This window comes from Canis aureus, chromosome 21 (assembly GCF_053574225.1).
Source record: "Canis aureus isolate CA01 chromosome 21, VMU_Caureus_v.1.0, whole genome shotgun sequence".
NCBI classification, from domain to species: Eukaryota; Metazoa; Chordata; class Mammalia; order Carnivora; family Canidae; genus Canis; species Canis aureus.
In genome coordinates this window covers 41,146,813-41,160,780 of record NC_135631.1, presented here as the reverse complement: position 1 = coordinate 41,160,780, position 13,968 = coordinate 41,146,813, and the positions used below count along the sequence as shown (strand labels likewise).

The 13,968-nt window shown below is 38.5% G+C and overlaps 1 protein-coding gene across 19 annotated transcripts in view; it reads left to right on the top strand.

The window, feature by feature from the left end:
• The window catches only part of SRPK2 (SRSF protein kinase 2), a 266,464-nt gene that overhangs the window by 63,721 nt on the left and 188,775 nt on the right, over positions 1-13,968 (top strand). Inside the window, exon 1 of one of the 19 annotated variants that reach the window (XM_077863988.1) lies at positions 11,966-12,047. The exons of the other annotated variants lie outside the window; for them this stretch is intronic. Coding sequence (XP_077720114.1) covers positions 12,046-12,047 — 2 coding nt within the window. The 5' untranslated portion in view covers positions 11,966-12,045. Of the gene's footprint in view, positions 1-11,965; positions 12,048-13,968 lie in introns of those variants that run through there. 19 annotated transcript variants of the gene reach the window in all.

The following is a 13,968-nucleotide window of genomic DNA, read 5'->3' as shown; positions in this document are numbered from 1 at the left end:
TTTTAGCCTTTGAGTCTTCCTATAGGATCTGTTCAGTTTCCCTCTTGTAGTTCAGTACTGTGAAGTGGGCTTACTGGTTGCATTTTCTGAAAATTTATAGTTTATTCTGTAATTTATTCTCAAGGAAATTAATTATTAATGTTTTTTTAAAACAAGACTTTCTAAAGAAATATTGATAAATTTGCTTTAAATTTGTTTAACAGAAACAGTTTGCATACATTTTTCCTCTTTTCCCCTCTTCTGCGTGATTACATTAGCAGCATTTTTGTGTTAAAGGAATTAAGGGGGGGATCCCTGGGTGGCTCAGCGGTTTAGTGCCTGCCTTTGGCCCAGGGCGCGATCCTGGAGTCCCGGGATCAAGTCCCGCATCGGGCTCCCGGCATGGAGCCTGCTTCTCCCTCTGCCTGTGTCTCTGCCTCTCTCTTTCATTCATTCATTCATAACTAACTAACTAACTAACTAAATAATAAATAAATAAATAAATAAATAAATAAATATTTAAAAAAAATAAAGGAATTAAGGGGCTGACACTGAGGTGTGCTGAGCAGAAGGAACACTAGCTTCCAGTTCATTCCTCTGTCTGTTGAGGGGAGTGGGTGTGGCTGCATGTGGGAAGAATGTATGTTGATGTCTGTGTTTAAAGCATATATGTGCTTTGCTCTTTTGAGTATTAATTTGCCTTAAACATATAGCAAGAAACAGACTATGGACAACACTGAGACTAAAAAGAAAATGTAGCTATTTAAATTTGATGGGCTGGATTACCAGAAGAAAACCACTTGATTATTTGAAAAAAAATTAAAAAGCAGTTCATATACTTTTTTCCTCTTCCTGGATTAAATTTAAGAGTGAATGTTGACAATACAAACTAAAGCTTCGTAAAGTTAATCATTAATGTGTTTCTTGAATAAATTTTCAAGAAAGTAGGAAAGAGCAGAGGATAATTCTGAGCCTTAATACTACAAATGGATGTTTTAAAAAAGTTCATGAAACTGTAAACACCTGGAGGCTGTTGTACTTAAGCCCCTATATTCTGAGAGACTAAAGTTTTTTTTTTTTTTTTTTAAATTTTTTTTTAAGTTTTTATTTATTTATGATAGTCACAGAGGGAGAAAGAGAGAGAGGCAGAGACATAGGCAGAGGGAGAAGCAGGCTCCATGCACCGGAAGCCCGATGTGGGATTCGATCCCAGGTCTCCAGGATCGCGCCCTGGGCCAAAGGCAGGCGCCAAACCGCTGTGCCACCCAGGGATCCCCGAGACTAAAGTTTAATAGATAATTCTGTTTTGGTCATAATAATTCTTTGGTGTGTTGAAAAGGACATTTGCAGTGTGAACAATTTGACCCCTCTGTTAGCATATATAGAATTTTAATATAGTAGTTAGTTGTATTTTCACAGAAATTAGAGATTTCCAAATGGTAAGGGATAATATTATGAACATAACTTTTTCCTGTTTTTTTTTTTTTTTTTTTTTTTTAAGATTTCATTTATTTATTCACGAGAGAGGCAGAACCATAGGCAGAGGGAGAAGCCGACTTTCTGTGGGAAGCCCAATGTGGGACCCCTGAACCCTGGGGTCACAACCTGAGCCAAAGGCAGACACTTAACCACTGAGCTACCCAGGTGTCCCACACAAAACTTTTCCTTAATTTGTGACTTCCAGTCGCTTTTGAATTATTGGGTAAATTAAGCAGTTTTTAAAAATTAATGATAGATTTCATTTTTACTCCTTTGGATTTGTGTTTAGTTAAGATATGACTCCTTGGTTTACTTGAAAATATTGTCTAGTTTTTTTTTTTAAACATGAATTTCACTCATGCATGTAAATTACTGTTTTATAAGTTGGCTCCTGATCATTCTGCATTTCCCTCTGCACCCCTGCCCCATGTTGTCTCTCTATTGCTCACTCCTTTTCCCTCTCAATAAATAAATTAAATCTTAAAAAAAAATGTGGTTTATATTTATTGGTACTTTGGTAGAAATTAAAATTGAGAAATTTTAAAAATGTTAATTTAAAAGAAGAATGTGGCGCTTGGGTGGCTTGGTCAGGTAAGCATGTACCTTTGATGCCGACCATGATCCTGGGGTCCTGGGATTGAGTCCCGCATGGTCAGGCTCCATGCTCAGTGGGGAGTCTGCTTCTCTCTCTGCCCCTCGCCCCCCGTACTCACAATTGCTCTCTCTCAAATAAATAAAATCTTTTAAGGGATCCCTGGGTGGTGCAGCGGTTTGGCGCCTGCCTTTGGCCCAGGGCGCGATCCTGGAGACCCGGGATCGAATCCCACGTCGGGCTCCTGGTGCATGGAGCCTGCCTCTCCCTCTGCCTGTGTCTCTGCTTCTCTCTCTCTCTCTCTCTCTCTCTCTCTCTCTGTGACTATCATAAATAAATAAAAATTATAAAAAAAATAAATAAAATCTTTTAAAAAATAGAATAGGAAACCATTGCTTATTAATATAATAGCATATTTTAAAATGACAAAAAACCACTTTTTGAAAAAAATTAGAAGAATGACATTGTTTTACATTTTGGTCAGTTTTGTTAATGTCTGGCTTAATAGAAGCTAGATTCTTATATATAATGGTCCTGTCTTTAGTCTGTCACAGAATGTTATTTGGGCTAAAATATAAGGAAAAAAATCCTTAAACTCATTGTATGTCCTTGCACCAGCTGTTTGTATTAAAGCAGGAGTTTCACTTCATTAATTTTTGAGACTATGTCTGCTGGATACCTAAGTTTGAATAACCATGGCTCCTCTGTTAGATAATAAGAAAGGTGTTCCTTAGAAAAAGAGACCAGTTCTCTTTGCAACCAGAACCCTTGTTGCACAGGTGTTTTTCCTTGAAACGAATGTATGCAACAGAAGTGCTTCCTGTTTCATTGGTCTGAATATGCGGTCAGGGTTGAGATAATAATAAAATGTTTTACTCCTTGGTAAAATACACTCTCAGTAAAACTGACATTGTTTTAAGTGCAGGTTAAGAGAAGAGTACAGTGACTGCTAGCAGGTACAGTTTGGGGCCAGTCCATATGGGGTGCTAGTCCTTTTTTACCCACACTGATTTACATCATCAGGGCAAATGTTAGCACAGTGAAAAGGGCAAGTGATATCTTGTTACCATTATGAGAATAGTTTTGATCTCCTGGATTTCCTGGGATTTGTGAACCTACTTTGAAAATTGTTGTGGGGCATGGACACCCCCTATGATTCTCTGTGGCAGAAAAAATAATGAAACCAGGGTCTAATTTTCAGATATAATGGAGAAGGGGACTCAACAAATATTTATCACTTTCCTAATAGTCATTCTCATTTAAGCCTCTGGCCTGCCCTGTAGACTAGGTACTGTTGTTCCTTATTTGCAAATGAGTTAAACAGATCCTGAGGGGTTACATACCTTACTAATAATGTCCTGGAAGTAGTAAATAGTGGCTAGTAGGCTGGAACTAACATTGGGTAAAATCAAAGAGGACTTGTTTCCTTAAGCCACTTGTGCCTCCAGGTAGATGTAACAGATTCTGCATTGAGGATTCAAAGTGGTTCATTGAAGATTCAAACGGATTCAAAGGTCATTTGACTGCTGCCCTTCCCTTGTACCACTTGTGTCCTTGCAGCCATTTTTTCCTTATCTTGTCATTAACTTTTTTCATTAAGAATAATAGGAGTCTTGATTAGAAAGATGTTGGTGGAAACCACGGATATTCACTTGATCTTTTTTTTTTTTTTTTTTTTAGATTTTATTTACTCATGAGAGATAGAGAGAGAGAGAGAGAGAGAGAGGCAGGCAGAGATACAGGGAGAGGGAGAAGCAAGCTCCGTGCAGGGAGCCGGATGTAGGAATCGATCCCAGGACTCCAGGACCACGCCCCTGGGCCAAAGGCAGGCACTAAATCGCTGAGCCACCCAGGGATCCCCCTATTCACTTGATCTTTGATCTTATTTGTAAAACTGGGATAAGGTCAAAAAATAAAATACTATCAAGCCAGTATTCAGGAATGTAGTTTATCTGGTGGGCTTTCTCTGGCTTTTAGAATTATTTGTACTAATGTGTACTATTTTCTGTGAAGCGCTTACTCAATGTGGAGGGGAACACAGCACAAGTGAATAAAGTGCCGTGCTTTACCTAGTCCTTGAGAGTGTCTTCATTGAGTAGTGGATAGACTACAGAAGTTAATGCTACTTTCCAGTCCTTTCCAAACAGTTAATTTAAGAGGTGGTTTCCACTGTTTAAGGGACTCTCTTCTTCAAGTTAAGAGGCACAGTTTTAAGATTTTTCGAAAGATATCTTTTTCATTTAGTACACCATTTTTCGTTGTGTAAAATGCTGGGATTTTCAAGATACCAACTGAGGAGTAATTTCAGAAAACTTTTCGTAACTAGTATCTGTAATGTGAGCATGCATTAAGAGGAAAACCACCATGGAATCTCAGAGTTAACAAAAACATGCAGTATATTAGAATGATGCCAAATATATTTAACCTGGATTTTTATTATTTGTGTGTTCACCAATAATATTTCTGGACTTGCCAACGGGATGAGAAATGTGCAATATTTAGAATAACATAACACTCTGAGGGACCTTAGAGATTATCTACTTAAGGTTTTAGAATGTTAAAATAGTGGAACCTTTTCTTTAATTGAAATCATATCCAGGAATCCAGTATTTAAAGCATAAATGGCAAGTGGTTGAAATGAGAGTTGTGGGTCTGGAATCCTCAGGCTTGCTTGGCAGGTTCTGTTTGCCACTGCTGTGAACTTTTGGTTAATAGTAAGAAACAACATTAACATGTATTGAGTGTTTATTCTGGGCCAGATACTAAAGCACTTCATATGCATGGTCTCACAGTTTGAAAACCACTCACTTAGTTCAGTTTGTGAATTTTATCTCTGAAAAAAAAAACAAAAAACAAAAAACAGGCCCAGACAGCTTCCGTGAGTTGCCCAGGGCTTTTTGTAGAGTTAGTTATTGAAATCCTTTAGTCAGTTCAGCTAATGGTGTGTGTGGTGTGTCATTTCTCTAGATAAGAGAGTAGTATGTGTTCATTGCCAACATTTTTGAGTTCAGAAAAGAATATAAAAGGGAAAGAATACTTAACTTCGCTAATTAGGAATTGGTAATACTTTAGTGTCGATCTTTCTAGTCTCCTTCATAAATGTTTATTAGAAAATTGATCTATCTACCATACCATTTATGAGACTTAAGGTTAACAGCATATTCCTTTTTTCCTAAATGTTCTTCACAAGAATGATTATTTAACAAAATTTTACTAAATCAAACAGCTTATTTAATGTTTCCCATTGTTGGGCATTTATGATATTTGCATGGTTTTTCTTTTTACTGTTATATTTATATTTAATGCTGTAATGAACACTTAATTTCTGGAACATGAACTTCTAAGTTTCAAATTACTGGATCAACAGGTGCCTTAAAAATATATTTTGAAGCATATTTCCTAACTGATCTTTGAAAAGTTTGCTAGTTTATACTTTCTTAAGTTATGTAACTAAACTCTTGTGAGTTCTCAACAGTGCAGTATAAACAAATAGTCATTATTTTAATTTTCAGTTGATTATAAATGAGGTCAAACTTTCCCCTTTTATATTTATTAGCTGTTTCTAGTTTTTCATTTGTATGTTTCTAATTTCTTTGCCAGCTTTTCTTTTTGGGTGATTTTTCTCTTTTTTTTTTTTAAATAAGAGTTCAAGAAACAACCTTTGTGTGACTCTCACTCGTGCCCCTTCCATCCCCTTAATCCCTGTCATATCTGTTGCCATTTTTTACTCAGGTTTAAAAAAATTACTACTTGTTAGGCAGAAAAGTTTTAACTTTATATCTTTCAATGCATGTAATGTCGGACTAACCCTTCTTTTGTGATATCAGCCTGTTGTGATAGCCACTGCCTGCATCCATTAATTCATGAGATATTCTAAATTGTTCATATAAAAAAAATGTTCATATCATTCCATCTTTGCTTTCCTTTTTTTTTTTTAAGATTTTATTTTTAAGTAAGCTCTATACCCACTCAGTGTGGGGCTTGAACTTATAACCTTGAGAAGAAGAGTTGCACACTCTACCCACTGAGGCAGCCAGGTGCCCCATTCCATCTTTCCTTTATTCATTTCCTATAATACTTTGTAGAGAAGCGTCCCCGTATCAACTGTTTGCATATACTTGAGGTGCGTTTTGTTTAGGTAAGTCTGTATACTAGCTTGATTCTTCCCTTTTATCTAGCAGATTCAAAAATGTTGATTTACTGGTTTGTTCCAAAATTACTAAAAATTTACTTATGGATTTAGCCATATTTGTGTATTATTATACTTACTGAGGCATGAATTGTTCATCTGCGGCAGCAAGAGCTCCTTCAGCTGCCAGTAAGTGACAGGGCTGAGTCCACCTGTTCTGACCTCAGCTCTTGCTTTCCAAGGCCACATGCTCTGTGTGGAATTGAGCCCTTGTGTTCTGAGGTGGCCAGGGGGAGGGGCGGCTCACTGCAGATTTCTGGGGAGTCTTGTTCATTGTAACCAGTTTTTCAGTGTGCTAGGGATATGGTAGTGACCATGAATAATTTCAGATTGGTGCTATGGAGAAAATTAAACCGGGTGATGATAGGATAGTGAGTGAATGTACTAGTTTTGGCATCAGCGAACAGAATAGTTTTTAACTGTAATGCATCTGGAGTCTGTAAGATAAAATTCTTGCCTTTTATGGAGGAAAGACAAGGTGCTGAGTTACCTGCACTCGTGAGTAGAGAAGGAACCATCTCCTGAAAAAGTGGCTGAAAACGGAGCTCAGAAATATCTGCTTAACGCTTTATGATGGAATTGTTTCTAAAGGCTTCAGAGACTCTACTCATTCTTCTAGTTACATGTGATGGAGATAATTCTAAAACTGCAACTTCCGTAACAGTGCAACCAACAAGGAAGAAATCTCTTGATGGTGAAGTAGAGGCTCCAGATTTTCAGTCTCAGGAGTTTGGGGTCTTTGAAGAAGCACCTCCCCTGGTTTTCTTTCTAAAGGTGATCTAGCAGTAAGAGGAGCTCCGTGGCACATTCTTTGGGAAAAAAAAATACATCTTTTACACATTCAGGCAGGTTATCATTTTGGTTGAAGCATTACTCAAGGAGCTTTTAAAAATCCACACTGAAATAAACGGCATGGAACCTGGTGAGGGGTAACTCAGGCTAGAGAGAGGTCACAAGATCATCATCAGTGTACTGGACAGTACCTGGATGAATGGACGAGGGCTCAGTAAATGATCTTAAGGAAATTACTTTAACCTTGGAGAAGTGGATGTTCACAGTGAAATTCACAGCCTTTCCCTTTTCACTGGCATTTTTTCCTTTTCATTTTACCCCCTTTTAAAAGGAACATGGGTGCCAGGCTGACTAAGTTGGTAGAGCATCTGATTCTTTGGTCTTTGGAGTTGTGAATTCAACCCCCATGTTGGGTGTAGAAATTACTTAAAAAATATTAATTAGAAAAATAAAAGAAACACAAAACCCAACAATCTTCCTTTCCTTCTGGCCTTAACCCTGCTTCCCTTCATTGTTAACCTTCATTGTTCTTGTGGGATGGCTCCGTTATTGTTTGCTTTATAATTGTGGTTTGACTTGCATGTATATGCTATACATATGGCAGATATTATACAATTTTAGAGAATAATTTCTTTGTTCAAATTCTCCATGTTCATTTCTTTTTTTTTTTTAAGCTTTTATTTGTTTATTCATGAGAGACACTGAGACAGAGAGGCAGAGACATAGCAGAGGGAGAAGTGGGCTCCTCGCAGGGAGCCTGATGCGGAACTCGATCCCAGGACCCCAGGATCACGCCCTGGGCTGAAGGCAGATGCTCAACCACTGAGCCACCCAGGCTGCCCTCCATGTTCATTTCTTAACTTGCTTCTCCTGCTTTTGGCTCCATTTTTTTTCTCTCTGTTCATATTATGTGGACGTACTATGTGTATTTCTCTTGACATCAGTCAGGGGAGTCACACGGTATTATGTTCATGGAGAGGTGAGTAGAGTCACCTTTCATGTGCAAAACTTAAGGTGGGCATTTTCTTTTGCCTGGGATGATTGTGAGGCTGAAAGTTAGATATACTTTGGAAACTGTAAAGGGCCGTACACAGGTAAGGCACTATTGCAGTGATAATCTAAAGGCTTTTGCAGCAAGGCTTTGACTTCTCCACAGTGACACAGATAGTCTTACTTTGAACATCAGAAGGTTACATCTTCAGTGATTTGAAGCTTTCTAAAATACATGGTGTGATTCTTTATTGCTTGAGAATTTTCTCTGTGCCTCCTGCTGGTCTTGGGTGACATTCTTCTGCCTTTGTTGCCCTGTCACTGTCACTAGATGCGGGGATGTGGGCGCAGGAAGGAATTTGGTTTGATCCCAAGGACTTGGCTTCCTTGGGCTTTGCATTTTCCTGGGCCTCCCACCCCCCTTTGTTTCTAGTTGCTCCTAGTTGAGCTTCTTGACTCTCATACCTGGTAGCCTGGTCTTTTATAATATTCCTCAGTCGATGACAGTACTCTTCTATCCTTCCTTCTATTTTTCTGTGAGGCTAATTGAGAATAGAGCTTTAAACTTTCATATGTATATATGCAGCTGAGCCATTCATAAAGTGCTTGTGAGTTGAATTTCCAAGGACATTAGAATGACTGTCCTAATGACACAAATAAAAGGACACAGTTATGGGAAAGTTTATCATTCTGAAGCTCCTAAATTCCTTTTTAAAGTTTTTTTTTTTTTTTTCAATTTTTTTTTTTTTTTTAAATTTATTTATGATAGTCACAGAGAGAGAGAGAGAGGCAGAGACACAGGCCGAGGGAGAAGCAGGCTCCATGCACTGGGAGCCCGATGTGGGATTCGATCCCGGGTCTCCAGGATCGCGCCCTGGGCCAAAGGCAGGCGCCAAACCGCTGCGCCACCCAGGGATCCCCCTTTTTAAAGTTTTTGACATGTAATCTGTATGTTGATGGATGGGTTTCAGCTAAAATACTATTATCTCTTACCTTCACCAAATATTTATGGACTTGCTTGGAGAAATCTTTAATTCCTTTTTGAAAGTAAAGATGGAATTTTGTTACTTATGTTTGGAATTTTAAGGCATTAAGTAAATTGTGCCTTGGGGCACAATTGTGCCTTGGGGTGACTGTATGCAAAATTTCTGTGCACTTGTTTTTTTGGTCAAGGTCCATAAATTCATAGGGGGCTGATCCCAAACCCAAGCAGTGTACTGTAGCCGTAGGATATGGGGCAACCCTGAAAAGCTTTAAAGTGGGGCAGTAATGGGATCGGTTTTCTGTTTTCGAAACTTGACTCTGCAGCATTATAGGCCAAGTATTAGAGAAGTGTGAGATACCAGGGCAGGAATGGTGACTGCTCCAATTAGAATGAATGATTAGGGAGGGAGAAATTCTGATTATTTTTGGTGAAGTTATGTCATCTGAGTACTTACGTTCATTATGAAATTTCTTTTCAGATAAGAATGAATGAATCCTGGGAACACTATAGCAGACAGTGTCCTCTTATTCAGGCTATTATGCTGATTTGAGAAGGGAGAGAGGAAGAGTCTTGTGGTTCTCTGTGGACACTCTATTTTGTCCTCCCAAATGTTCTACGTATTTGTATAGGTGCTTTAGGCACACCAGAAGTGTTCCTGCCAATAGAAGCGGTTACTAGCCACCAGACATACCAGCCTGGTGGTGGTGAAAAGCAACAGATTGTGCCTGTGTCTCAGTCGTGAGAGTCACTGCTTCTCCCTTGTGTGCCTCAATTTCCTCAGCTGTCCCTGGGGGCCCCGAAGTGTTTACTTACCTCAAAGCATTGTTGCAAACAGTAAATCAATTATTCTATGTAAAATGTTTACAATAGTGCCAGGGATTTAGTAAGTACTTAGCACACTTGCTTCTACTAGAACACCGCCAGTACTTGTATAGAGATCCAAAAGTAAGAATTCTTTTGAGTGAGTTTTCTGTTACATTAATGTGTAACGTTATAGTAGAAAGTTTCAAAAACAATACCATTTGGCTCCAAATCACAAGAATTTTGCATTATAGCTTTTTGAGTGGTCATGAGAATGACGATTAAAGTCCGTACAAGTAAATGAAAGTCCGTACATGTTTACCATTCCTTAAGATAACTCTTGCTCTGCTGATTGTTCTCAACAGAAGTTCTAGTATGTAGTACTTTTCAGTTTAGCCGTGCAAACATTTTTACACTTGAAAATGGCATACAGCAGGGTGCGTTTTGTAGAGCTCTCTGAGAACATGATGCTATGAATTCTTGGGAGGTGAAATGGGAGAAGGGAGGCAAAAAAACCCCGGGTGCTATTTCAGTCTGTTTCAAGGTTTGCTTGTTGGCAAAAGAAGGACAGGGTTTGTTTCTAGTGTTTTGTTTTTTAAATTCTTGGTGGAAAATTAATTTTCTATGAAAACAGTATCACAAACTGTTATGATCTTCAGGTGGAGCAATAAAGCCCTCACCCCAAACTTATAACTTTGGGATATATTTAGGTGATAAGCCTACTACTGTAGTAGTGAAGCTGTAATAATTATTAAGGCCTCCCACTTTGCCAACCACTTTTGTATATATTATATTGTGCCATCCTCCTACAGTGTTAAGAGACAGATACTCCCATTAAATACTTTTTTTTAAGAGGTTTATTTATTTATTTTAGAGAGAGGGCAGTCTGGGTGGCACAGTGGTTTAGCGCCGCCTTCAGCCCAGGGTGTGATCCTGGAGACCCAGGATCGGGTCCCATGTTGGGCTCCCGGCATGGAGCCTGCTTCTCCCTCTGCCTGTGTCTCTGCCTCTCTCTCCCTCTCTCTCTCTCTGTGTCTCTCATGAATGAATGAATGAATGAATGAATAAATAAATAAATAAATAAAATTAATTAATTAATAAAAAGAGCATGTATATATGGAGGCGGGAGGGGGGTGGGAAGAGGGAGAGAATCTCAAGCAGAATGCCCACTGAATGCAGAGTTTGATCTCATGACCTGAACTGAAATCAAGAGTCTACTGCTTAACTGACTGGGCCACCCAGGCACACCTAAATTCTCTTTTTTCTAGATGGTGGTTAGGGATAGTAAGTGATTTGAATTTTATGAGTAGTCATGCATATATGGGCAGTCAGCCAGAACCCATACTCCTAGTCACCATGGTATAACGCACCTAATTGTTAAGTTACTACTTTATTGTAAAAACTATATATTCTGATTATAAAATGTATACTTGTGGTCCAATGTAGGAAATTCGGAACTATAAATTCCTCAGGATTTTGTATTATAGCATATTTATATTTATTAAAGATTTCCTCAAGGCACTGTGCATTTGTAGAGGTATACCTTTGGTACTTTTTTGTCATGGAGGTTTTCCATGTAAAAGTAAGATTTAGATAATACTTGGAAGTATCAGGAAAAAGTAAAAGAAAAAAAAAAATCAGTAAATGTCAGTGGCCAAATGGATGGTGTAGCCAGGGAGTGGTGTAAAGGGTAGGAGGCTTCTCGCCTGCCTCTCTTTGTAGTATCCAGTACAGTCTAGGTCACCAGTTCTAATGGACTAATAAGTTCTGGAGTAAGCCACTTACTTAGTGCACGTTGGAAATTGATTCTATATGCCCTCTTTTGGTTTATCGTTTGTTTATCCTTTTTTAAAAGATCGCAGAATTCTTGTTTTAACAATAAGCCTTTCTTAACAGGAAGAAAAGCCTCTTTGTATCCACCAAGGCAGATGGAACGGCACTTGTACTTCTAAATTTTTTAGTAGTAAGACCCTACTTAAATAGCATTGAAAATTAATTACTTTAATTGACACCCCTCCCCCATCCCTACTGGGGGAGTCATGGTTTGACATTATAAAATCTGACCCTTTTATTAAATCCTCCTTTTGAGCTGAGGCCTCTGTGTTCCCAGCCCTTGTCCATTTGCACCTGCCTGATGCTCGGTGTCTTTCTCCACTAGGCAGAGCTGTGACATAAGAGGGAAAGGACTGTATTCCCTTTTCAGAACTGGGTGGCATGGTGATTTGACGCCTGACCTAAATGTGAGTTTGTATTTCCATAATCAAGTTGTAAGTTTGTGTTCAATCATTTCTTTTTTCAATATTAGGGTCTTTTCCCTCCCTTTCTTAGAATTACTTTCTTATACATAATACTCCTGTGGTAGTGTTTTAATTCTAATTCTGAGAAGTTTATGACATTTGTTTTTCATTTTCTTCTTAAAAGTTACTCTCTACCTAAATTAGAAATGTACACGACATTAAAATGGATTGCCCAGGGCAGCCCGGGTGGCTCAGCGGTTTCACGCCGCCTTCAGCCCAGAGCGTGACCCTGGAGACCTGGGATTGAGTCCCATGTCGGGCTCCTTGCATGGAGCCTGCTTCTGTCTCTGCCTCTTTCTCTCTGTGTGTTTCTCATGAATAAATAAATTAAATATAAAAAATAAAATAAATAAAATGGATTGCCCATAAAGACATTTGTAAATGAATGTTTTGGTTAAATGCTTTTCCAGCCGAAGGCGGCTTCTTGCCAATGACAGGGCGGCAGTTAGCCAGCACGTCTTTCTACGTGACTTTTTTCTTTGTTTAAGACAGAGTAACATCCTGCTGCTTCAATGATAGAAAGCCCCTCTCCTCTTTCTGGGATTTTAAAAGAATGTTGCTTGCCGGATTTAAAAGAGTTGACCAGAAGTTGACTGTGATGGTCTCTTAAGTTTCAATATTTCTACTTAAATGGTTTAGTTCTAATGACATGTCCTTTGCAGTAATAACTCATAGTTATAATGACTTTCATTAATGTTCTAAAGCTATTTATGGTATTTTTGGCAAATATATTGAAAGGCATGAGGTGAGAGTACAGAGATCGATGGCCCTCCAGGGCCTGGTTAAGTCCTTTAAAAGCCTGAAGCACGGGGCCTCTTTTTCTCCCAGCAAAATGAAAATTGACAGTACTCTCAACAGCAAGCTAAAGAAGAATTTCCATTGCCACCCATGGTTGAAAAAGTACACAAAATGGCAATCTTAAAATTCTTAAGAAAAAGAAAATGAAAAAACATTCTTCTAATTTCGGGGTGTATTCCCTGAGCATGCTAAGGGGTTTGCAACCTCAAAACAAGCCAGTATGGCAAAAAAAAAAATATTTCAAACCCAAGGCAGTAGCTTTCTGCCCTCTTACCTTCTGTCTAAAATCCTGAGATAAATTCCATTTGTAGAAGTGTTTCCCTTTCTCAAACCAGGAGTGGGGAGGATCTTATCTGTGTAACATACCTAGTAAACAAACAACCCTTTTGTACTATACTTAGTCCCCTTCTCACAACCACCCCCAACCTCTTTTTCTTCACAAGGCCTCTTTCCCTTCCAGCACCGTTTGTTAAGTCCCTTTGAGTTGCTCATCACCAAGTTTTCTTGTGTGTATGCACTTTGATATGCATAAACAAACAAATTTGTTTTCCTCCTGTTAATTTGCCTTTCATCAGTTTGATTTGTGGGCCCCAGTGTCTGAACCTAAGAGGGTAGTGGAGGTTTATTCTCCTCCATATCACGCTTCATCTTCCTTTTGGATAATTCAGCTCTGACTCTCTCCTTCAAATTGTACAGAAGACAATTAGAATAACACAGGAACGAGGAAAAGAGCATGGTTTATCTGGAGGAAGCTTTTTGTTTTCAAAAGTTAATTCTTTAGAATAAACTAACTATTAGTTCCTTTTCATGTTTTTTTTTTTTTTTTTATACTGCTGTGATAAAGCAGGATTTTGTTAAGTAAACATCCTGTATTTTCTCCATCCTTCTGAAGCTTTTGAATCCAGAGAACATAGAAGCTCACTAAAATAGGTACTTGGCTTAAAGCATTTCGAGCAATGGTTACTTATTGTCACAGTCTGGATGCTTCTAGATTGATATTTTGTATTTTTCAGTTAGATCAGGGATCTTCTGTAGCTCTGTGGAGGTTTGATTTTAAAAGTCATAT